Raw genomic sequence first — 26,426 nt, 5'->3', positions numbered from 1 at the left:
TAAAATGTATACACCCATAGAAAAGCGACGTGTGTGAAATAAAATGTATACACCCATAGAAAAGCGACATGTGTGAAATAAAATGTATACACCCATAGAAAAGCGACATGTATGAAATAAAATGTATACACCCATAGAAAAGCGACGTGTGAAATAAAATGTATACACCCATAGAAAAGCGACATGTGTGAAATAAAAAGTATACACCCATAGAAAAGCGACATGTGTGAAATAAAATGTATACACCCATAGAAAAGCGACATGTGAAATAAAATGTATACACCCATAGAAAAGCGACATGTGTGAAATAAAATGTATACACCCATAGAAAAGCGATATCTCAATGTACATTTTGACAGCTTCTGAGAGCCGATTAATGTGAGATACTGTAAATAGGACAGAAACACATTATGGTGGTGGTGCTATGAATATTAAACCTTGATCTAAATTAAAACACATTTATATAATCACATAAGTAACAACATGTTGCATGAAGAGATATTTTGAGGACAGACCTGATATCACAACCCATCTCACAATCTTGAAGACATAGGCAATATCTGAAATCTGTCTTACTAACTACTAAAACTGTATACGAAGGTCATAACATTCTGTTGCATATTGGGGGGCTGGCAATGGGTTCCGGGGTCAACAACCTTATAGGGTGGTCCGGGGACATGCTAAAAAAATGTATAGCTGTGAAATGGTTGTTTTGGGGTATCTTTTAAAGGGAAAACGCATCCTGAACTTTCTTGATAATTTGGTCAATATATCCAAATAAGAACTGAAATACCAATAATTTCTGCATTACTTTAAACTGTTGGTCTACTTGACAATTTTTTTGTAGGACGACTGTGAGAAAGTCAGTTCTGGGGTGGGCCCAGTTCCATTCAACCTTTGCTACATTGCGTAATGGCTTGTACTGAACGACACGTTTGCCCAAAACGTTCTTCAACGTTCTTGAACAGACTTTGAGTTAGCCTATGTTTGGTGGGTGTGGCAGGGTGTCGCTTGAAGCAACGAGTGACATATTTGAAGGGTAGCGGTACATTTTGAACCCACAACCCAATCCCTCCCCATTTTTCAACTGGTCGTTCAGAACAGCACTGTTTCCGTTTAACTGGACGTTGCATTATGTTTTTTTTTTACTGAACGTAGCCCTGGTGACTTTTCTAATTACAATACAATTCTGGTGACACCATTAAAATGTAATTTCCCCCTCCAAAACTTTGCCTGACTAAATATTGGTGTATATTATCAGGCTGGTTTGTTATTTAGCAATAAGCATAATCACCTGTAGCCCAACTAATAAAGCATAAAGGCTATACATAAATACAGTAGGCTGAAGCTTTGGGTTTCCCATCTGTATTTGTGATAAGTTGATCAGTGCTTCCCAAACATTTTCAGTCATGCACCCTCTCCATGCCCCTCACCTCCCCCAATTGAATGAACAGCTACTATTGTTACTAAAAAAATATGGTATAAGAATAGCTTTTACTCATCAAGAAACAGTACATACAAACACCAGTACCTGGTTTCCCTTCTATATTGAAATAAATGAAATAAAGGAGAAATTAGAAGCTTACTGCTGTGCAATGACAAATGCATCTCTATCACTAAAGACTAGGCTGGGGGGGATTTATTTTTTAGATTTTCTCAATTAAAATAAAATATAAATGTGGCCCTGGAAATGTTGTTATGGTGATTATTATGTTGCATAAACCTGATGAGTGCTTTCCCCCCACAATTTGGGCTTTCACATTTGTTTTCTAAATAAATAAGGAGCATAGGTTTCTGCTGCTAGTCAGAGTCTATGAGACAGGCAGGCTGCATCTGACTGGGGAGAAAAACAGGCTCGCTTGAACCTACTGCCTGAGGTTCAGAGAAACAGCCCTTCTCTAATTATGTAGCCTACTAGAAACAAGTTGTTTCTAAGTTTATAATACTACCAAAGTTGTCTTTGAACTCACAAAAATGAGGCTAATATAATGTTACCAATTAATTTGAGAAATAGTGCTTCCACACGATTATTATCTAGTCATTTCACAATAGAAATATTTTCCCCAAAATGTAATTTTCTATATAACTACTATTCGTGCTTATGAATTTACCAAATGTGACTTTACTTCATTTTGTTACACGTTAGCGCACAGAATTAAGGCTTTGTTAAGAAGAAAGAGGAGAGAGAAAGACAGAGTGAAACTATTGCTCCGTTCTTCTTGCAAGCCTTGCTCAACTTTTTTCCCTTCACAAACCACGGCCTTTGAGGACCGGGCCAAACCAAAAGCATAATTGTTGGTTGGGGGATCACTCATAAAATGAGGAATGAATGGAGTATTACTGTATACTGTAAAGCCGCAGAAAGCCAGTAGCTACCGTTGGAAAATAATTTCCAATCCATCAAATTCATCATGGTACTGTATATTAGTTAGTGGGTCAAATTGGCTAGCCTCTAATATTGTGGGGGTCATGACCCCCCCTTCAAGTTAGGCGCCCACTGCATACTGTGTAGCCTACAAATTGTACTACATACTATTTACTGTAGAACGTACTGTTTAGTTAAAGCAAATCCAGTAAGTGACAAATATCAACATAGTAGCCTTACCTATCCTACAAATGTGTCATCTAATGTGCAATTGCATTGATTCCTGCCTTTGTTAATTTGGGTACAGGGCATCCCCCCGAGTTGTTCTGCGGAGTTCCTCGAGGAAGGAAAAGGAGGAAAGCTCCACGCCACTCTATCACTTGAGTATCTTATCTAGTCATTTTTAGGTGATCTAATTTTCCTCTTTTGTAGCTTTGGCAACTATGTGTGTGTGTTCTATACATGTTCTCTCCTCTCCCTGTAGGCTTTGCAGGCGCTTCCCACCCCTTGGCTACAACCCTTCTAATTTAGTGTACTCTGAGCGGACAACCCAATTAGAATTCCGGGTCTCTGGCAGTGTTTGGAGCTGCCTATCTGCGGTCAAGAATGCGGAGTTCATCTCAGCCTGTGCTGCCCTTCAGTCCCTTGACTTTTTTTGCCCTGCCAGAGACAAGAAGCTGCTCTCTCTTCATCTGACTACGTTTTCTCTCATAGTCCCAAGAGCATCTGGTCGTTGTGGTGTTCGCACAGGGCTACTCATTTCTCCTAACTGGAGATTTTCTATTTTCTCCCTCTCTCACTTGTCCATCTCCTCATTTGAATTCCATGCTGTCACTGTCACTTGTTCACTCAAGCTTAACATGGTTGTCATCTATTGCCCACCAGGTGCACTTGGAGAGTTCCTCAATGAGCTTGACACCTTGATAAGCTAATTTCCTGACGATGGCTCACCGCTCTTCGTACTTGGCGACTTCAACCTCCCAACGTCTGCCTTCAATTCATTTCTTTTCAACTCTCTATTTCCCCTCCTTCCCTCATTTGACCTCACCCTTCCCAATCCCCTCCAATTCACAAGGCAGACAAATCGCTTGACCTCACCTTTACAAGAGGCTGTTCACCTACTAATCTCACTGCAACCCCCCTCCAGGTCTCTGATCACTACTTTGTTTGCTTTTCTGTCTCCCTTTCCTCCAACCCTAGCCACTCAGCCCCTACCCCCTCCAGGTCTCACTTTCCTCCAACCTTAGCCACTCTGCCACTACCTAGATGGTCATGTGCCATAGCAATCTTCGGGCTCTCTCCCCCACTACTCTCTACTCTTATATCTCTCCCTTCTGCTAAATTCTTCTCACTACTGTCTCCTGATTCTGCCTCTTTGACCCTACTGTCCTCCCTTTCCGCATCATATGACTCGCACTGTCCCCTTTCCTCTTGGCCGGCTCGACCCTCTCCTCCTGCTTCATGTCTGAGTGACCCATTGAGAGCTTACAGAACAGGGCTGTGGGTAGCTGAGTGAAAATGAGGGAAAACTACACTTCCAGAGGACCTATCATCCTTTTACTCCCAGCTCTCTATCTTCTCTTCCTCTGTATACACTGCTAAAGCCACTTTATATCACTCTAACCCTAGGAAAATCTTATCCACCTTCTCCTCCCTCCTTATTCCTACACCCCCTTGCCCTCCCTTCTCCTTCTCTGTGGACGACTTTGTCAACCACTTTGAAATGAAGGTTGACGACATTGGCTCCTCATTCACTCAGCCTATTGAATCCACTGGTCCCACTCACACAGAACTACCCTATGCCTTGACCTCTTTCTCCACTCTCTCTCCAGATGAAATCCTGTGACTGGTGAGGTCTGGCTGCCCGCTCGACCCCAACCCCCTCCTTTCTCTAGACCATCACTGGAGACCTTCTCCCATTCCTCACTTCCCTCATTAACTCATCCCTGACCGTTGGCTGCGTCCCCTCTGTCTTCAAAATGGCCAGAGTCACTTCCCTCCTCAAGAAATCAACACTCGACTTATCTGACTTCAAAAACTATAGACCCGTGTCCCTTGTTTCTGGTCTTTCCAAAACACTTGAGTGTGCTGTCCCTGATCAACTCTCTAATTATCTCTCTCAGAATGATCTTCTTGACCCTAACAAGTCAGGCTTCAAGATGGGTCACTCAAACAAGACTGCTCTTCTCTGTGTCACGGATACTCTCCACACTGCCAAGGCTGACTCTGTCTCCTCTGTTCTCATCCTCCTAGATCTATCTGCTGCCTTCAACACCTTGAACCATCAGATCCTCCTCTCCACCCTCTCAGGGCTGGGCGTCTCAGGCTCTGCACACTCTTGAATTGCATCCTACCTGGCAGGCCACTCCTACCAGGTGAACTGGAAAGGATCTGTGTCCGCATCACATACTCCCACTACTGGTGTCCCCCAGGGCTTGGTTATAGGCCCTCCACTCTTCTCTATATACACCAAGTCACTCGTCTCTGTCATATCCTCACATGGTCTTTCCTATAATTTCTATGCAGATGACACTCAACTACTTTTCTCCTTCCCCCCTTCTGACAGTCAGGTGGCGATAGCTACTTTATTGAGGAAAAATGTATTTACTATGCCTGTAATATACTATAAAACGTAATATTTTCACATAGGCCTACTTAAAATGTTTACTATATAGGTATGGGTATTCAGACATGGCCACTCACTCATACATATATAAATAAATTCATAAATTATGATTTTACAAAAACAACATGCTTAACACGGCTCAAAGTAGCCTACACAGTTTGAACTTTATCATGTTTTTTTATTGTTTTCATACTAAACAAATCAACTCTTTCCACTGTCTTTGAAGTGTGAAGTTAGTGTCTTTTCATAAATTGGATACATTCATATAATGTTCATTTGAAAGAAAACATCTTTGAACTTGGCACTTAGAAAACAACCACAAGGAATTATCACCTTTATTAATTTAGAACAAAATTTACAAATCCAATCAAACAGTCATGTTTTAATACTTTTGTATCTGTTTTTTAAACTCAACTTTAAAAAATTGAGAATATTCAAAATACACTTTTTTTTAAATTTTACCTCAACTCTTGATGTCCATAATTACAAATATGTACATGAAAGTCCTTTTCCACAAGTTGTTTTCCTACATAATTCTTCAGCGGTAAAAAAACATTTTCTTGCCATTCATATTTACATTCCCTCTCACCATTCACTCTGTATAGCTCACCACAGCCGAGCCTGAAGCCCCATTAATACCTGGTTTTAACATGCATCCTGTGTCCTGATCTTGTCCACATTCTGATTGGACCCACATTTTCAGACATGCATCTGGTGTTGTGCACATGCACATGGTGTTAAAATGTGTCTCTTATCCATCCACTGTGTCTGCATTGTGACCAGACTTCCTGGACCCTCCATGTAAGCAAATTATATGACAGATATTCTTTCAAAATATATATATATTTTTAATTCTAAGACACTGTCCAGATCTGTTTACATTTGTAAGATATCCAGATCACAATCAGATCACAATGTGTCTTTTAATCGTCTACACCTGTCTAAAAATGTAGGCACAATCAGAATGTGGACAGCATCAGAACAAAGAATGCATGCTAGAACCAGATATAAATGGGGTTTAAGTGTCTGTGATTGGGCTGAGGCTGAGTGCTCAGATGGAAGTCCCGTGGTTTCCATCAATGGCTTCTGGAATGGGTCCTCCGGGCACTGACTGGTATGACATTGGCGTCTTGACGGGGCTCTGTCGGAAGAGCCCCCCGTTGGGCGCCCTGTGTTTGCAGCGGATAGAGGGCATGGTGGCGCTGCTGAGGGGTAGGGGGAGGGTTCTGCCAGTGCCCCTGCCGAGTGTCCTTCCTGCCCCATGTCCCTCCTGGAGGAAGGTGGTCACAGAGAGCGACCCCCTGTGGTGGCCTGGGTAGTGGTCCCGTGAAGGCAGGCCTTCCAGGGACTGGCTGGGCTGCATGCTGCCGATGTCCAGGGCAGAGATCTCGATAGATTGGCCCGCCAGCTGCTTGTGCGCCATGTCCTCGTCTAGGAGGCTGTTCAAACGCTGGTGGACCTGCTCTAGATTCACCTCTTTGTCCTAGAGAGAGGGACAGAGAGAGAGAGGGACAGAGAGAGAGGGACAGAGAGAGAGGGAGAGAGAGAGAGAGATACACAGGTTGTAAGGGATGAAAAGTGCAAGAAACGTGAAAAGTGAGATGGGGTTGAGAAAGAAAGAAGCAGTGATCAGAAATCGTTTGATTTAACAACATGATTAATTATCCACATTGTTGACACTACATTTCCAATTTGAATATTATGAACTTGAATGTTGAATTACTTCAAATCCATATTATTCAGCGTCAACACTATGCTATAACCACAAGCTAAGCTGCAAAATCAAGGCGTAATGGTGCAACATAAAACCAAATGATTTAATGTGTAATTTCTAAACATGTCTCCTCCAGTAGAAAGCCTTTCTTGAAATGTATGTATATATGCAGCACACTACTGCACGAAAAGCATCCTTATAAAATGACTGGTTCAGATGGTCATACTGTACAATGTCAATGCATCACACTTTATGGAACAGGATAGACTAAATGTAGGAGACAAGGACTTTCAATCATTTCAATAAATCATTTGTTGAAAGTCTGACTGTATTTTTTGTCATTCAATACTCCGAAATGTGTAATTTGGGGGTGAGAAGCAGCCACAGGTGCCAAAAGAAATGTTAAGGGTAATAGATTCTGCAGAAAAATCTACTGCATAGGAAAACACAGCCAAACATATGGCCTCTTGGCTGCTTCTCCTTCCTCTCATTGTTCCAACATTTCTCACAATGTTTAAATCATACCACAAAGACGAAACACCAAACAACAGGAGAGACCATGGAGTGAGATGACTGGTGAAGCGATACATATCTACTCCTATCCATTGCCCATGCCCCACCCAACCCTATCTGACCCCCCATTTCCCCAACCCCATACAGTGCCCCATATATCTCAGGTCTCTCCTGACCTGTGTCAAAAGTCTCTGCCTCCTCCCAGTCTCTCTCTCTGTCTGTCCACATGTCACGCCTGCCTTCCGGTGAAGCACTTGTAATACCATTATATGTCAATGGACCAGAAACCCTTTCCAGACTGTAGTCCTTAGTGACCTGCACAGGATCACAGACAATCATACAGTACGTAAATAACCAGCATGGCTGTGAATCCGGACATTGACATATAATTGCAATAAGACGTCACTCAGAATTACCAGGGATTATTATGTACCAGGGCACAATGTACTGCAAATTGTTGTCATATTGCCTGCATATGCGCGGTCGCTGTCATAAGACTGAAAGAACACCTGCCATTGAAGGTCATGATAGGTTATGACATCTCATGGCAAATTTATAATGGAGTATTACACTATCGGACATTAAATGGGTAATGTTTAAAAGTCCCGTTTTATTTGAAGTGCATCTTTTGAAGGCTTCATAAAGCACTACAAACAGTATATCATGCTTGTAATGACTGAACACTCACACTTTGATACCAAGGTAAGTATATTGCTTTACTGAACAACTGCAGTGATACATATCAAACCTAGAGCCTCATTTTTTAACTCTCGCTCAGGGATCTTGAATGTGACCTTCTTATTAAAAAGGCTATGCTACATTACAATGCTCTATAAAGATTCATAATGTGGCATAACTGTGTGACATAACCATCCATTTATTTGTTCACATTTATAAATCATGTATAAAGCATGAAATGCAGTTATAAATGATTTGTGACCCATTTATGTAGTAGTGCTTATAAAGCCTATATGAATGCTTTGTGAAGCCTTCATATGATGCACTTCAAATAAAGGGGGACCGTTTAGGTCATCACTCTTTAATCTAATACTCCATTAATAATATGTAGCAATCATGACAATATTCTTACATTAAGTGCTTTTTTTAATGTTCTCTTTTTGCATTATTGTATCGTCCAATCAAACAGACAAGTCAAAGCTAGCATCTTGTTTGCTCACACTTTAGTTTAGGGATCCATGTCAAGCCTTTGATCTCTGGACACCATATCCACAGAGGCTGTTCAGTCTCTTGCAGGTGCTTTGAAAAAGCTATTTGAAAGCAGTAAGACTTGAATGGATGAGCTAAAAGGAGCGTTTGCACGACTGAGGCAGCACATATCTACCCAGAAGTACAACGTTGTTGAATTAGTTGACCAACATAATTGTTGTCATTTTTCATTTTTTTGCTGTCATCATTATTGCCATCCATGAAAATGATGATGATAATGAATTTTCACTTTTCAGCAGAAACAAGCAAAAACAAGCAGTTAATTGCATGTTAACGTTTCTGAATAATCCCTCCAAGGCTCTTTTGAAATACAAAAAATGGAGAGAGGAAGCGCTTCAAACAGACTACCCAAACTGACTTCTCTCCCACCCAAAGACAAGATGAAACGATCACATCAATTTGGACTATTGTTAGGGCACACCTATAACTGTGTGTACTGGAGCTCTACTAAATCGTGGCTGGTGTCTGTGCCTGGATCCATAAAGTAGAGTGTGGCAGTGGCATCTCTGGGCAGGACCGGGGGACCCGGGGGTCTGGGTCTCGGCCTGGGCCTGGGGAGGGGCAGCAGTGAGTCTGGGCCCTGGGTCGGGGCTGCTTTCTCGGTCACCTCTTTGGGCTGCTCTCGCCGGCAGTGGTTGCTGCTCCACCAGGTCTCCAGTGCGGCCACCAGGCAAGCCAGCAGCAGCCCTGCTGCCAGGATGCAGAACACCCCAGCGAAGCTGTGGAGCCTCAGAGCCCTGCCCTCTGGCTGGGCCTCTGAGTGGCTGTCCAGGTCGCAGCGGCCCTTCCTGGGCCACCATTTCTGCTTCAGGATGTCCAGGTCCCCTTTCTCCTGCAGTTCCAGGATCCTGACAAACACAGATATAAGAGTTTTATTGTTCTTTGTCTGCACTGAAAGCACTTGGATGAGTAGCGCGCTAGAGCGAATTCCCTATTCAAACAGTTGTGATAGGATTAAATTAAATAGAGAGAATTACATTGGACTCAGTTGTGAAAATGACAGATTACTGGTAGAGGAGACCCACTGGGCACAGACATCAATTCAATGTCTATTCCACATTGCTTCAATGTCATTTCATTGAAATGATGTTTAAACAACGTTAATTCAACCAGTGTTTGCCCAGTAGGGATGTTTAATTAATGTAAAATAATGCAATGTAGAGAAGTTACTGTGTAACCTACCTAGGGCTGTGGCAGTCATGAAATTTGGTCAGCCGGTGATTGTCAAGCAAATAACTGCCGGCCTCGTGGTAATTGACCGTTAATTAACATTAATACATTTAGCCACTGATGCAGACCGTTGGAACATCTACATTTTAAAAAGCCTACACCATTCACAATAAATCTATTATTTATTTTTGACAGTTCAAAAGAAACATGATATGAATAAAATGTAGTCTATTTCAGAATAACAAGTCACGAGTTGTCCTTATGTTAGGCCCTAATCTGGCTATGCCATATGGCTGTGGGCTACACCAGTTAATTTACCAGACAAGATTTGCTTTGAATTCCGTGGCATTATTTTATATTATTTTATAGCATGAAAAATACAATTGAACATAGCTGAATCAAATAGAAATGATATTTTCTCCAAATGATTTCTGAGGAAGTGCGCATATGCGGTGGCTATTCTGTGTTGAGCGGTTAACAAACAAACAGGTCCTCCTTTATGCTTAATTTAGAGTTGTTTAGTTGTGATACAAACGTTGGGCTACTTGTTTTGATTTTTAAAACATTCTAAGGCTGCATGACGTGACTCTAATGATGATTTGAATAAAGTGACTGGAAAGAAATGAGCTCTGCTTTGTTTCTTACGTAGGCTGCACACAACTCATCAGTCTCTCATTCCCAAGTTGACAAGCACTTGATAATATTCTTACCTGGACTTGAATTTTCTGGCGGCATCCCCCTTGAGTGGCTGTAATGCCTGCTAAAAAAATCCACGCCTTTAGCGGCCAAAGTGGCCATTGTGCCCTAGGGCTGAATATAATAGTTATAATTCCCTTCTCCCGGCTGCCAATCGCTGTGCTCCGAAGCACCTCTCACTCACATGGCTCTCTCAGATATCTCAATTCCTATTAGCCAATGCCCGCCATGTCCTTCTGACAGGCATCTGAGATCTTAAGTACACTACAAGTGAAGACAGACACATCGGGGATGCAACTGCTGCATCCATCTTATTGAATTCCAAGGTGCATATTGAAGATGTTAGAAGAACTGTCCACATTCACTTTTTGTCAGTCAACAAGATGAGTCGGCCCAAATTAATACAACCACTCTCATCAAAAAACATTTTAAAAGCAATGAGACTAATGCAACAGATCAGACTGTTTATCTTAAAATGTTGATAAACTAGTAGGTTATTTCTTCACAACTATAAGCACAGCAATGCTCATCAGGCAGTAGGCTATAGGCCCAAATGTTCCAAAGTGCAATCAATTAGAGGGAAATCACTCAAAAGTGACCGCAAATGCGATTATGCATGTAATGCTTTATTATAAAGGTGCATTTTTATGGTGAAAAGGATTTTCCAGGGGTAGGGGAAAAAATACTGTCATCTATGTACTTACATAGCGAATGGAGGGCACTTAACCTGTTGTTAATTTTCATGCCAGCCAGGTAGACTATACTCCTGTTGTAAAGCGAAGCAATGTGCTTAATATTAAGAAAGTTGAGAAATAAATATTGTAGCCCTAGCCTATAGAAAGCTGATGGGATCCTCCTCTAATATTAAGAAAGTTGAGAAATAAATATTGTAGCCCTAGCCTATAGAAAGCTGATGGGATCCTCCTCTTTTTAATAGAGGCCATCAAACTCATCAACTTTTCTCACGCAACTGCATTGCCTATGTTGCTCATAGGCTCTCATGAAGTGTTTAATTTGATTTTCGATTATGTTTTCATTGATGTCAGAGTGATTAGTGGGACAATAGAGTGCTGAGTACCAGGCAGTTAGTAGGTAGGCTACTATGACCATCAGCAGCATCAGAGCTTGGAGAAGCCTAGTTACCATGACTAAACGTTCACATGGAATTTGACTGCGGTCATGACTGCCAGTGTGGCGGTAATACGGTCACCGTAACAGCCCTTAACCTACCCCTAAACTGTACCCAGTGTAAAAACCATGTTGTGTTATATCATACTGGCCATATGAGAAGATTAACAACAGTCCTAAATGTTTTAGCAAGGTCAATGTTTGTGTTAAGCTTGCATTCAATTTCCCCTCCTTGTTGCTCACAACAAGCGCCCGTCCCCTCTGTCACAAGGGGAGTTATTGCTGATTTAAGTTGAAATTACCAACCCTATTACGGTCAACCATGTCACTTTAATAGTTGTCTTTTATAGTATGTTTTTATATCTCTGGAGATGGGAAAACATGTTTGTTATGAAGTTGAACATATACTCTTTATGATAGAATATTCAAATTAGGTGAAATAAATAGATGTTTCTGATAGAATTACACTAACAATATACTACCTAAAAGGCACTGAATTTGTGGAATGACATAGGTAAGTGTGAATATACAGTTCAGTACCTTATGTGGTGTGTGTGGTTGTGAATGGGGATACATAAAGATCCTGTGAGAAGCCATCACCTTGGGTGGGAGAGATGAACTGTCTTTCTTCACGTTTCAGCCACTTTGCCATCATTCTCTTATATCCATTCTCATCCATACCGTAAGCTTACTAATGGGCTCTCTGTAGTCTTTCATCATCAGGCTGGCAGTGCTTGTTTAACCCGTTTCAAAACCAATTCATTTTAAATAGTCACCATTTTCCAGGCCACCGTCTTAGATTAAAACATTTCTAGCCTATCTACCTATGGGTAACAGAGTTGGTGTGTTATGCTCAATCCACTCAGTTTCTCACCACAAAACACCAGAAATTTGCACAAAATAATACACTATGACTTGACACTATGACTTGACTATAAGACACTATGACTTGACTATAAGATGTTCAATGTTCATTTTTAAAGAAGCATTCTAGCTGTCCTGGTAGACTTCCAGTCATTGTGCTAATGCTAGTCAGCAATGGCTCGCGAAACTACCTTCAACTTACTTCAAACTGCAAGCAGAAACATACCCTATTTATCTATCAGTTCAGGGCTTAATTGCCAAAATCTTGCACCATCCCTTTAAGTTTACGTAACAGGGTTGACCTTAAACCTGAGGGAAAAATTTACATTTATTATTAATCACATGAAATAAATAATCACCTTTAGAAATAAATTAGGCATTTCCCCAAAATAACTAGGGCTTTACAATGATGGCTCCTGAGTGGCGTAGCGGTCTAAGGCACTGCATCTCAGCGCAAGAGGTGTCACTATAGTCCCTGCTTCAAATCCAGGCTGTATCACATCCAGCTGTGATTAGGAGTCCCATAGGGCAGTGCACAATTGGCCCAGTGTCATCCAGCTTTGGCTAGGATAGGTGGTCATTGTAAATAAGAACTGACTTAACTGACATGCCTCGTTAAATAAATGATGGTGGAAATGTGGATTAAAATCTTCCTAGAAGTTGGACAAACATAATGTGGGACATGCCAAACTGGTAAACACATTTAATTTAAAGGAGTGGCTGCGGTTTGGAACCCTTTTTGATTGCAAAAAATCCTAAACTTCTGCACTGCATGTTCGGAATTCTCAACTTTCCACACGGTCTACTTGTTCGGCTTCCGAGAGAACAAGCCACTCTGGCGAATTTCAGCGATGAATGGAGAATGATACTCAATAAATAAAGTTAGATCAATGCTGAATTAATGTCTGAAAGATCACATAAGGATAGTATTCTACATAACATAACAGAACAGAATATAATAGCATAATATAACATTACAGTAAGACAAAGAAACACCACCTAATTTCTTATGAGATTTTAGGATGATTGTGTGAATGGTCACACAAAACTCAACAGTGCGTCACTAGGCAAAATATGTACTTTGATTAAAACAAAACACAGTTATTCTATAGTTTGTTAACATAATCTGTGCTCAAATTTGCTCACAGTACATAACTAAAACAACACTGTACTTTGAAACAACACTGTACTCTGAGGTGCTGACCTGTTGCACCCTCTACAACCACTGCGATTATTATTATCTGACACTGCAGGTCATCTATGACTGTTTGAACATCTAGGCCATGTTCTGTTATAATCTCCACCCGGCACAGCCCGAAGAGGACTGGCCACCCCTCAGAGCCTGGTTCGTCTCTAGGTTTCTTCCTAGGTTCTGGTCTTTCTAGGGAGTTTTTCCTAGCCACCGTGCTTATACATCTACATTGCTTGCTGTTTGGGGTTTTAGGCTGGGGTTCTGTACAGTACTTTGTGACATTGGCTGATGTAAAAAGGGCTTTATAAATACATTTGATTGATTGACTGTACATAACTCAAGATCTAAATGCCTAATCCAATGAAACTGATTAAAATCTAATTGTTGGCATGAAGATGCTGCGTGGACTTTTCACTGGAAAAACTTGAAGAATTGTCATTCACAATAATTGACAGAAACATGATACGGATTTAAAGAAACATGATGCGCAGAACTTGATACAGATTGCAGATTTGCTCTGGGAAGAGGCATCCAGGGGGGCGAGACAGGGGCGGAATGGGGTGGTTTCCTTCAGAATTGAGTCTCTGCCTTTATTTGAATGAAAAACCACCATTGGAATTTGTGACATGGTTTAGCTTTGTTATAGCATAGGTGTATGTAATGGGTTGGCGGGAAGGGGGCACTCACTTCTGGGAGAAGAGGTCTCTGTAAGGGCTGCCGTGCTGCAGGGCCAGGCCATAGCCCTTACTGCTCATACTGTTGCCGGTCACCGTCAGGGTGCAGTCATCATCTGTCAGAGCAGCATACTCTACCACAGCCATGTCCCACAGGAAGGCAAAGGAATCTCTCTTCGCCTGGGGAAGGATATACACAGGGGTTACATTGAGGGGAGATCGGACTAAATGGGGGAAACAGAAATGTACATAGAAACACACATGCATCACCAGCCTTAAGCACAAACTTAACCAGAGTCTATTTTCAAGTCCATGACAGTCAGTCATAACCAGTCAGTGCTGTTCACTGTGGCATTAGCTAATGTGAACAAAGTAGTTTTCAGTAGGAGTGATCATGGCACATCTGCGTTATAAGGGTACAAAGCGGTAGTCTGGCCAGATCGCTTGACCATGAAATTTATCCAGACTAACAAGAACAGCAACAGAATCTCTTAAATTCTTGCTGAGTGTGAATTTGTTTTGCTCTGTTTATCCTGGCGCTTTCCCAATAGTCCCAGATATTTCAAGGTAATGTCATTATTTCCCAAATAGAACTCTAAGCAACCTGTCTGTAGACATATTTGTTGAACTGCACAAGGTCCTGAAGGAAAACTCCAAAACTAAACTCCAAAAGAAAGTCAGAAAAAAGTAATTTCCCATCGGATTCTTAAATCTTCTCATTTACCATTCGCACTGAACAGTATCTCAGTTCAAATCACTAAGATACTTTTTGGTTTAATGGCTATACAGATGTAGGATCTTAATTTGAAACAGTTTGCTACAGCAGGAAAATAATCCTGCAGTAACAGGAAATGTGAACCAGTGGAGGCTGCTGAGGGGAGAACGGCTCATAATAATGGCCAGAGCCGAGCGGATGGAATGGCATCAAACACCTGGAAACCATGTGTTTGATGAATTTGATACCATTCCACTGATTCCGCTCCAGTCATTACCACGAGCCCATTCTCCCTAATTAAGGTGCCACCAACCTCCTGTGATGTGAACTATTATGTGGATTACAATTAATGAAACATTTTTTGTAAGGGTTGATACATTTTTTGGTTGGGCAAACTTAAGAAGTATTTTTAAACCTTGAACACACGTTTTTCTGCTGGTTTAATTCATGGAAGATACCTCAGGATACTCTGTCTGTGTCCTGCTGGGAGTGTGTGTGTGTGTGTGTCTGTTTATTACTGTGATTATTCTGAATTACCATTCACACTGAACTTCTCTGAACTTCATCTCAGTTCAAATGACTCTTATACATTTGGTTAAATTACTCTACTCTTGTCAACACAAATATCAATAATTTAATTTTAAGCACAAAAACACTAAGCAATTTCCCTCACTAAGAATCTGGTTTAATTTACCATTACACCAAGTATCTGCAGAACACTACGGGTATTGGCTGAACAAATGACAATTAGCAGCTCAAAACATCCTGATGTTTAATGACAAGCGTGTGTGACTAGACTCTGTTATAACTAATTTGTTTAATTACTAAAACATTTCTAAGGTCGATTTGTCTGTGTACTGCTGTATGTTTGTGCTAGGCTTTGAGATATTCATTTCAGCTGAACCATTAACTTTAATCAGGAAAAATGTAAAAAGCCACACCATTCTATTGTCTCTCTACGGACATCATAATATGCCCTGCATAGTTCCGTTTTTGTGTGCGTCCTGAAAGTACTTTCGCTTGTATAGCTGAAGTGATTTAGAATAAAACGTCTACCAATCATTTTCACTCATCTGGAAAAACATTGTTAGGAGGCTCCACTTTGCTGAAATCGATGAATTCAGGCTGTTCCTGAGCTCACCTTGCGAATGCCTTCAGAGGGGCTGGAGACTGAGTGTTCATGTCCGTTGTTCTTGTTGATGGTTCTCCAGAGCTCAGCGAAGGTGCTGTCCTGCTCCAGAGCATTGGTGCCTTTGGCTCTGAAGTACTCGTATACGGCTGAGTCTCTCACTGTTCCGTAGGCTAGGTCCATCTGCTTGGACAAGTCCTGGAACGTCCTATGGAAGGGAGCAAAGAAAATGGGTTACATGTGGGGTAAGGTGTGCTGTTGAAGGACGCCCTATGCGACCAGAATGATGCATTTGTCAATACATTTTTCGTTTTCAAGAATACACAGTGCACTGGATTCATTCTAAACCAACTCACCCCAGTTATGCTTCTTACATGCATTTGTGATCTAATGCGTAACTTCAGGTATGCAAATGTTCTATTTTCAGGGTAACTTGGACACAGCACCTCTAAATGCATACCAGTAGAAAACTGAAACTGGAATTTAACCACACCGCCTTTAGCACTTGAACTTGTGCCTCTGTATCTTTTCAAGTCCTCTAACTTGCTGGAAAGGGATGAAGAAAATAATGCATAGGTGATGTTAAATGCCGTGTTGATGCCTTGTCAAAGAAAAATAAGAATTGAAAAATAAGACTCAATAATGTATCTTCTCCAGTGTTGTTTGTGCACTGTACAATACATGTATTTTCAGATACATGACAGGAAAAGTTAAGAACGCCAATTGGACAGGATTATTGCAAATATATGTACAGTGCATTTGGAAAGTATTCAGGCCCCTTCACTTTTTCCACATTTTGTTATGTTACAGCCTTATTCTAAAATGAATGAAATATAACATTTTCCTCATCAATCTGCACACAGTGCCCCATAAAATCAATGCGAAAATAGGTTTTAAGAAATTCTTGCAAAAAAAAAATCTTGAATAACTTATTTGCATAAGTAATTCAGACCATCTGCCGATGAGAGTCGAAATTCAGCTCAGGTGCATCCTGCTTCCATTGATCATTCTTGAGGTGTTCCAACAACTTGATTGGAGTCCACCTGTTGTAAATTTGGAAAGGCACACATCTGTCATTATAATTTTTTAACCTTTATTTAACTATGCAAGTCAGTTAAGAACAAATACTTATTTTCATTGACGGCCAAGGAACAGTGGATTAATTAACTGCCTTGTTCAGGGGCAGAACGACAGATGTTTACCTTGTCAGCTCAGGGATTCAATCTTGCAACCTTTTGGTTACTAGTCCAATGCTCTAACCACTAGGCTACCTGCTGCAGGCTGTTGGGTGGCTTCCTGCTGTTGACAGTGCATGTCAGAGCAAAAACCAAGCAATGAGGTTGAAGGAATTGTCCGTAGAGCCAATTGACAGGTTTGTGTCGAGGCACAAATCTGGGGAAGGGTACCAAAATATTTCTTAAATGAAAGAAGTTTGTAAACACCAAGACTCTTCCTAGAGCTGGCCGCCCGGCCAAACTGAGCAATCAGGGGAGAAGGGCCTCGGTCAGGGAGGTGACCAAGAAGGTGACCAAGAATTAATTCATGATGGCTCTGACAGAGATGGTCGCCTCGCTTCGCATTCTTAGGAAACTGTGTAGAATTTTTTTTATTTTTATGTATTATCTCTTATATTGTTACCCCAGGAAATCTTAAGTCTTATTACATACAGCCGGGAAGAACTATTGGATATAAGAGCACCGTCAATTTACCAACATTACGACTAGGAATACGACTTTCCCGAAGCGGATCCTCTGTTTGGACCACCACCCAGTAAAACGGATTTAATCCCAGTAGCCGACCCAAAACAACGGCGCCACAGAAGGGGCAGACAGAGCGGCCTCCTGGTCAGGCTCCATAGACGTGCACATCGCTCACCGCTCCCGAGCAAACTACTCACCAATGTCCAGTCTCTTGACAACAAGGTAGACGATGTCTCTCTTCCAGAGAGACATCAGAGATCGTAACATTCTCTGTTTCACGGAAACATGGCTCACTTAGGATATGTTATCAGAGTCGGTACAGCCACCCGGTTTCTTCACGCATCGCGCCGACAGAAACAAACATCTCTCTGGTAAGAAGAAGGACGGGGGTGTATGCCTTATGATTAAAGATTTGTGGTGTAATCATAACAAAATACAGGAACTCAAGTCCTTTTGTTCACCTGACCTAGAATTCCTTACAATTCCTTACCATCAAATACAACCGCATAATCTACCAAGAGAATTCTGTTTGATTATAATCACAGCCGTGTATATCCCCCCCCCCCCCCCCCCCCCCCCAAGCAGACACCTCGACGGCCCTGAAAGACCTTCACTGGACTCTATGTAAACTGGAAACCATATATCCTGAGGCTGGGGATTTTAACAAAGCTAATCTGAAAACAAGGCTCCCTAAATTATATCAGCAAATTGAATGCGCGACTCAAGCTGGCAGAATTCTGGATCATTGCTACTCTAACTTTCGCAACGCATACAAAGCCCTCCTGCTCCTTTTGGGAAATCTGACCACGACTCCATTTTTAAAAATTTGTTCCCTGCCTATAGACAGAAACTAAACCTGGAAACGTCTGTGCTCAGGTCTATTCAACACGAGTTTATTAGCAAGTGCATTGGTGATGTTGTACCCACAGTGACTATTAAAACCTTCCCTAACCAGAAACCGTGGATTGATGGCAGCATTCACGCAAAACTGAAAGCGCAAACCACGGCTTATAATCACGGCAAGGTGACCGGAAACATGACCGAATACAAACAGTGTGGCAATTCCCTCCGCAAGGCAATCAAACAAGCTAAGCGTCAGTATAGAGACAAAGTAGAGTCGCAATTCAACAGCTCAGACATGAGACGTTTGTGGCAGGGTCTACAGTCAGTCATGGATTACAAAAAGAAAACCAGCCATGGACACCGACATCTTGCTCCCAGAAAAATTAAACAACTTCTTTGCTCGCTTTGAAGACAATACAGTGCCACTGACAAGGCCCGCTACCGAAACATGTGGGCTCTCCTTCACCGTGGCCAACGTGAGTTAACCCTCGCAAGGCTGCCGGCCCAGATGGCATCCCCAGCCGAGTCCTCAGAGCATGCGCAGACCAGCTGGCTGGTGTGTTTATCGACATATTCAATCAATCCCTATCCTAGTCTGCTGTGCACACATGCTTCAAGAGGGCCACCATTGTTCCTGTTCCAGAGAAAGCTAAGGTAACTGAGCTAAATGACTATCGCCCCATAGCACTCACTTCTGTCATCATGAAGAGCTTTGAGAGACTAGTCAAGGATCATATCACCTCCACCCTATCTACACCCTAGACCCACTCCAATTTGCTTACCGCCCCAATAGGTCCACAGACGTCGCAATCGCAATCACACTGCACACTGCCCTAACCCATCTGGACAAGAGTAATACCTATGTAAGAATGCTGTTCATCGACTACAGCTCAGCATTTAACACCATAGTACCCTCCAAACTCATCATTAAGGTCGAGACCCTGGGTCTCGACCCCGCCCTGTGCAACTGGGTTCTGGACTTTCTGTCGGGCCACCCCCAGGTGGTGAGGGTAGGTAACAACATCTCCACCCCACTGATCCTCAAAACTGGGGCCCCACAAGGGTGCATTCTCAGCCCTCTCCTGTACTCCCTGTTCACCCACGACTGCATGGCCATGCACGCCTCCAACTCAATCATCAAGTTTGCAGACAACACTACAGTGGTAGGCTTGGTTAGCAACAACGATGAGACGGCCTACAGGGAGGAGGTGAGGGCCCTCGGAGTGTGATGTCAGGAAAATAACCTCACACTCAACGTCAACAAAACAAAGGAGATGATCGTGGACTTCAGGAAACAGCAGAGGGAGCAACCCCCTATCCACATCGACGGGTCAGTAGTGGAGAAGGTGATGAAAGAAGATGAACGTTTTAAGTTCCTCTGTGTCCACATCACGGACAAACTGAATTGGTCCACCCACACAGACAGCGTGGTGAAGAAGGCGCAACAGCACCTCTTCAACATCAGGAGGCTGAAAAAAATGTGACTTGTCACCGAAAACACTCACAAACTCTTACAGATGCACAATTGAGAGCATCCTGTCAGGCTGTATCACAGCCTGGTACGGCAACTGCTCCGCAAACAACCGTAAGGCTCTCCAGAGGGTGGTGCGGTCTGCACAACGCATCACCGGGGGAAAACTACCTGCCCTCCAGGACACCTACATCACCCGATGTCACAGGAAGGCCAAAAAGATCAAGGACAATAACCACCCGAGCCACTGCCTGTTCACCCCGCAGTCATCCAGAAGGCGAGGTCAGTACAGGTGCATCAAAGCTGGGACCGAGAGACTGAAAAACAGCTTCTATCTCAAGGCCATCAGATTGTTAAACAGCCATCATTAACCTTGAGTGGCTGCTGCCAACATACAGACTCAAATCTCTAGCCACTTCAATAATTAATAATTGGATGTAATAAATTAGTCACTAGTCACTTTAAACAATGCCACTTTATATGATGTTTACATACCCTCCATTACTCATCTCATATGTTTGTACTGTACTCTATACCATCTACTGCATCTTGCCTATGCCGCACGGCCAACACTCATCCATATTTAGAATATATGTACATATTCTTATTCCATCCCCTTACATTGTGTGTATAAGGGAGTTGTTGTGAAATTGTTAGATTACTTGTTAGATATTACTGCACTGTCGGACCTAGAAGCACAAGCATTTCGCTACACTCCCATTAACATCTGCTAACCATGTGTATGTGACCAATACAATTTGATTTGATTTGAGAGGCCGGACATGCAGCACATTGAGCGTCACAAATAGAACCAATTTCTATTTTAGCGTCTGGACACGAAGACGCTCGCTGATGCACGCGAGCAGTTTGGGTGCAATGATTTGAATCCTTTTGTCACTCTGACAGACCTCCAGAGTTACTCTGTGGAGAGGGGAGAACCTTCCAGAAGGACAACCATCTCTGCAGCACTCCACCAATCAGGTCTTTATGGTAGAGTGGCCAGACGGAAGCCACTCCGCAGTAAAAGGCACATAACAGCCCACTTGGAGTTTTCCAAAAGATATCAAAAGGACTCTCAGACCATGAGAAACAAGATTCTCTGGTCTGATGAAACCAATATTTAACTCTTTGGCCTCAATGCAAAGCGTCACATCTGGAGGAAGCCAGGCACCGCTTATCACCTGGCCAATACCATCCCTACGATGAAGCAAAGTGGTGGAGGCATCATGCTGTGGGGATGTTTTTCAGTGGAAGGGACTGGGAGACTAGACAGGATCGAGGGAAAGATGAACGGAGCAAAGTACAGAGAGATCCCTGATGAAAACCTGCTCCAATGGACTCATGACCTCAGACGGGTGAAGGTTCACCTTCCAACAGGAGAATGACCCTAAGCACACAGCCAAGAAAATGCAGGAGTGGCTTAGGGACAAGTCTCTGAATGTCCTTGAGTGGCCCAGCCAGAGCCCGGACTTGAACTTGAACCTGAAAATAGCTGTGCAGTGACGCTCCCCATCCAACCTGACAAAGCTTAAGATGATCTGCAGAGAACAATGGGAGAAACTCCACAAATACAGATGTACCAAGCTTGTAGCGTCATACCCAAGAAGACTCGAGGCTGCAGTCGCTGCCAAAGGTGCTTCAACAAAGTAGTGAGTAAAGGGTCTGAATACTTATGTAAATGTGATATTTCAGTTTTTATTTTTCATACATTTGCAAAAAACTATACATAAAAAATGGGGTATTGTGTGTAGATTGATGCGGGGAAAAAACTATTTAATCCAATCCAACAACATTTCGAAAAAGTCAAGGGGTCTGAATACTTTCCGAATGCACCAACACCTTGCCTAAAGCAACCATGTACTTGCTTCAGTCTTTAATTAAGTGTTGCTGTAGTACAGGCTGTGGTGGCACCTTAATTGGGGAGGACAGTCTCACAGTAATGGCTGGAATGGAATAAATGGAATGGTATTGACACATCAAACACATGGTTTCATCTTTTTTTTTTGGTGGCACATCATGTGAGAATTTCAGGAAGTAGCCCTTTGCCTGTACCACCTTTTAATTGTTTTATTTTACCTTTATTTAACTAGGCAAGTCAGTTAAGAACTAATTCTTATTTTCAATGACGGCCTAGGAACACATGCATAATGGTTTATTTGTTAGATTGTAACTACAACTCACTCTCTTGCTGGCCTGTTGCGGTGGCAGAAATAAAAACACTGCTGAAAATAAGAGCTACTGTCACAATGAATTGTGAGAGTGCTAAACAACACCCACATATATTTAACCCCTTATTTTTGTTGGCACAAAACTACCTCCACACTTCCATTTGTTTTTATGGGTTACCTTCGGACGAGTCCCGTGACACTTGGGGGTCATAGAACAAAACGATTGAACACCATTATGTTCATGAGCATCTCCCCTTTCCATAGTGGGGTCATATTATGTTAGTTTGTAGCTCAAACGGTTCAGACCCTATAGCCAGAAGTTGGCACATCAGCATTACCGACTTCAGACGAGTCCTGTGACACTTGTGGGGGTCGTAGGACAAAACAGAGAACACCATCGTGTTTGTGAGAGTCTCCCCTTTTCATAATACTGTAGTTTGTAGGCCAAACCGTTCAGAGGCTACAGACGCTTTTGTGAGAAGACTGATTTTCAGGATGTCTCATGGTCTGACAAACACCACCTGCCACCACAGATGCAGAAGTCCTGATATCTGTAGGTTAAACTGACAGATTTTGATGGGGATTTTGATGGGGATTTTGATGGGGATTTTGGGGGATTTTTTTATTATGCTTCTTAGATTGATGCACAGGTCACAAGAATTAAAACATGTCACAGTGACATTTAGTTAGCATTTGTTATTATGGAATATGACTGCACTGTATTTTCATTTTACTGTTGCTTTATTGTGCAACACGTCTGGGAACATCTGTGAAATATTATATTCCTTAGTTCTTTTAAGTAATGTCTTCATTATAATTGATCGAAAATAGCTAATTTGAGTGTCTGTACAGTAAATGTGACACAGATTTACTCATGTTATAGTCACATTTATTTCTGTCTAGCATCTCTAAACCATTCACAGTAATGGCTTTGTAAGGCCGTAATTGCTTTGGATGGCCAATTCCACCCCCAAACAAAACACATTGCTACGTAACATTCTGACAATGCATTGAAGCAGCACTCGTTAAAATGGTAAGATCAATAGAAATACCCAAAAATGCTGTTTATCTACAGTGCAGTATTACATGGCGAGTTTAAAATGCAACAGTTATGTCGCATCATGTACAATCACCAGAGGAACAGACTGTTGCTTTGTCTTCAGTTTTTCCCCTGAGATAAAGGTAATAAACAAAACATTGGATTTTATGACCTTGGCCAGTATTGACCATATAACCCACATAATGTGTTAATTGTGTTGATGAACCTTGATAAGGCAGCATAAGTAACTGCCTACATAACCAGGCAAGGGTTAACAGCCTTGCCAATTAATGTTACGTTTCTTAAGAATGTGGGTGTATTTTGTGTTGCTTATCATTGTTATTATTCTTCATGCTGATATCCATGTATACTGTATACTTAACATACTGACTATGTTACCTGAGAATTTACGTTATGCAATGTATGAGTCATTGAGAATTGTTTGTGCATTTCCAAACTCTAGTGACCAACACTCACATTTGTATGTGTCTCAGCTAAGCTGGGGCGGCAGGGTAGCCTAGTGGTTAGAGCGTTGGACTAGTAACCGGAAGGTTGCGAGTTCAAACCCCCGAGCTGACAAGGTACAAATCTGTCGTTCTGCCCCTGAACAGGCAGTTAACCCACTGTTCCCAGGCCGTCATTGAAAATAAGAATTTGTTCTTAACTGACTTGCCTGGCTAAATAAAGGTAAAATAAAATAAAAATAAATAAGCTAAGCATATTTAATTGTGTTCCCTCCAATTACTTAAGAACCAGCAAATCCATTTGCACATTTCGAGACTACGACATTAGACCAACTATCTGGCAAGGATGCTGACGTATTTCTTAATCCCTATCACTAGACCTGGATTGGACTGTTGCTTCTGTGTTCCATGTCCCTCCACGTAGAGTTCTGTAACATGAACTGAACTGAGATCCTTCAGATAAGGCAGAATTATTAGCTACAATGACTGTGGAATCAAATCCAGTATCTCTCTTCCCTTCTCTGTGGCCTTCTTGACCTTGCCCCCCCCCCCCCCCTCCAGGATCTACAGTAAGAGAACTGGACAGGTGAGAGCAACACGAGAGATATTACAAAAACATGAAAGTGTATTTTGCTTCTCTCTCATTTTGACAATTCAATGTCATGTGTAGTTTGCTAATGATATCACACGCCTACATACTGTATAACTGAATCGTCAAACAATGGACTGTGGGCATGCTTCCTTTAAAAACACTATGGAAAGTGATTGACAGTTTGCTAATGGAACACCTATTGTGCGTCTGATTTTTTTTTGGTGTGGCACATATATCTGATACGCCCTATGCCCACTTCCTAATGCACTCCCCCCCCCCCCCTGAAGCCAACATCAATACAGCAGACTCCGTCATTAGGTGTAATGGTTGAGTGGAGATTCAAATCCATTTCAGGGGGGCACTGCTACATTCTCTCCCCCTTTCCCCCTACCCTCTCCTCCTATGTCTTTGTGTCTCTAATGTCATTAATGCCTTCTGATGTGTTGTAGGAATCACATCAGCTTGACAGTGCTAAATGACTTACTGTGATCTCTGGCTCTAGTCTAAAGGTGCTTGTCTAGGTGCTGATGATTTTATAAATTGGTTGTCAATTGTAGTGCACATTTTTATGGATGTGCTAATATCAGGAGATGGGCTCCGCTGAATACTTGCGTCTCAATTCCTTAAAGGAGCATTAAGGAAATGTTTTGGCAAAAACATTCTTGACCATGTTGCTATCATGAAGTGACAAAATACTGTTTATATTGGTGTGATTTCTCTAAGGGTTGATTCAAAGGGACATTTTGCTGTGCAGATTTTCCTCAGTGCATATTTGATTGTACTCAAGCCCAGAGCTAATAACTTGCCAACTGTCTATTATATGTTTGTCTGCCCAACAAACAAACCCTGGTTACTATGATACATGAGTTAATTAGTCAATTAGTGTGAAGATTAGAAGAGTTTGTCATATTGTTCTGCAGAGCGACAACAATCTGAAGCGATAAATTGAATCCCAGTCCTTTAATGTCACCTCTTCACCCTGAGGCATGGTGATTACAGTCTATCTTCTTTCAATAGAGAACGCGAGGGAATTATCACACCAATATTCATTACATTGAGTTTATGGAATGATTAAAGCGAGCAAATGTTGGCTGATGGGGCTGATAGCGTTTATTGTTGAAATCATTCCTGCCGTCTCGAGACTGGATTTGGCCCCAAGACAATATAAATATATATTTTGTAATCTTATCCATCTTCTGACTGTGTTACTTCCACTCTCCACATCTGTACAGAGACACACTCATTACATCTGAGCAGAAGAAAGACTTTGTCCACTAATATTCCAGTCTTGTACTAATGGGCACTGTGATTGTGGGTACAGAGTCTTGAACAATAAGCCATTATATAAAATATCTATTTAGCATTCTTCCCTGTAACCCACATGTGCTATTTGCTCGACACCGGACAGACTAAACACAATCAAACACTTCTCCGCCTGCCCTTCAGGAAAGGAGTGTGCTAAATTGGATTTATTGACAAATAACATTTGGACTGAGGAGAGCAAACTTGTTATAAGGAGTGGGTCATGAATTACAATTGTGTGTCATAGGCTGCGTTTAGACAGGCAGCCCAATTCTGATCTTTTTTCCGCCATTTGGTCTTTTGACCAATCACATCAGACTTGCTCACATTAGATCTTTATCAGAGCTGATCTGATTGGTCAAAAGACCAATTAGTGAAAAAAAGATCAGATTTGGGCTGCCTGTCTAAATGCAGCCCTAGTCCAAATGTATGTCAACAGCCTGTCCAACTTGAGTTTTTGGCATGTTTAAATCCACATACATGGGTGAGATCTAACCCACAAAGACAAATAACACCAGGGAATTGGCAGTTCAGGTCAATGCCTGAAAAGGCAAGACATACCAGTATCCTACCACCAGAAAATCATGACATCAGACACTGAGTCTTGAATATGGAAGGATACACTGAGCAACAGGGTTGAAAACTGTTGATAACATACCGTACAGCGTTGTCCATTCGGGACACAGTGAGGTAGGCTGCCAGATTGGCCGTGTAGGAGGAACACACAATGAGTGTGAAGAGCCACCAACTGCCCATGACGATACGCAACGCCACAGAACCCAGGATGGAATCTCCCCCTAGGAACACAACAACATAAGATATATTGTACTGTAT

At 42.0% G+C, this 26,426-nt stretch overlaps 1 protein-coding gene and 1 pseudogene across 1 annotated transcript in view; one reads left to right on the top strand and one right to left on the bottom strand.

Moving 5' to 3' along the window:
* Positions 1–2,329: 2,329 nt before the first annotated feature.
* Positions 2,330–5,659, top strand: LOC139408462 (uncharacterized; annotated as a pseudogene).
* Positions 5,149–26,426, bottom strand: part of LOC139417489 (glutamate receptor ionotropic, delta-1-like) — a 346,221-nt gene continuing 324,943 nt past the window's right edge. The window contains exons 12-16 of the mRNA XM_071166764.1: positions 26,251–26,389; positions 16,026–16,221; positions 14,183–14,349; positions 9,053–9,293; positions 5,149–6,474 (exon numbers count right to left, since the gene is read on the bottom strand). Coding sequence (XP_071022865.1) covers positions 6,043–6,474; positions 9,053–9,293; positions 14,183–14,349; positions 16,026–16,221; positions 26,251–26,389 — 1,175 coding nt within the window. The 3' untranslated portion in view covers positions 5,149–6,042. The remainder of the gene's footprint in view (positions 6,475–9,052; positions 9,294–14,182; positions 14,350–16,025; positions 16,222–26,250; positions 26,390–26,426) is intronic.

Source organism: Oncorhynchus clarkii, chromosome 1, assembly GCF_045791955.1.
Source record: "Oncorhynchus clarkii lewisi isolate Uvic-CL-2024 chromosome 1, UVic_Ocla_1.0, whole genome shotgun sequence".
NCBI classification, from domain to species: Eukaryota; Metazoa; Chordata; class Actinopteri; order Salmoniformes; family Salmonidae; genus Oncorhynchus; species Oncorhynchus clarkii.
The sequence above is the reverse complement of the archived record's forward strand: the minus strand, read 5'-3'. Positions and strand labels throughout refer to the sequence as shown.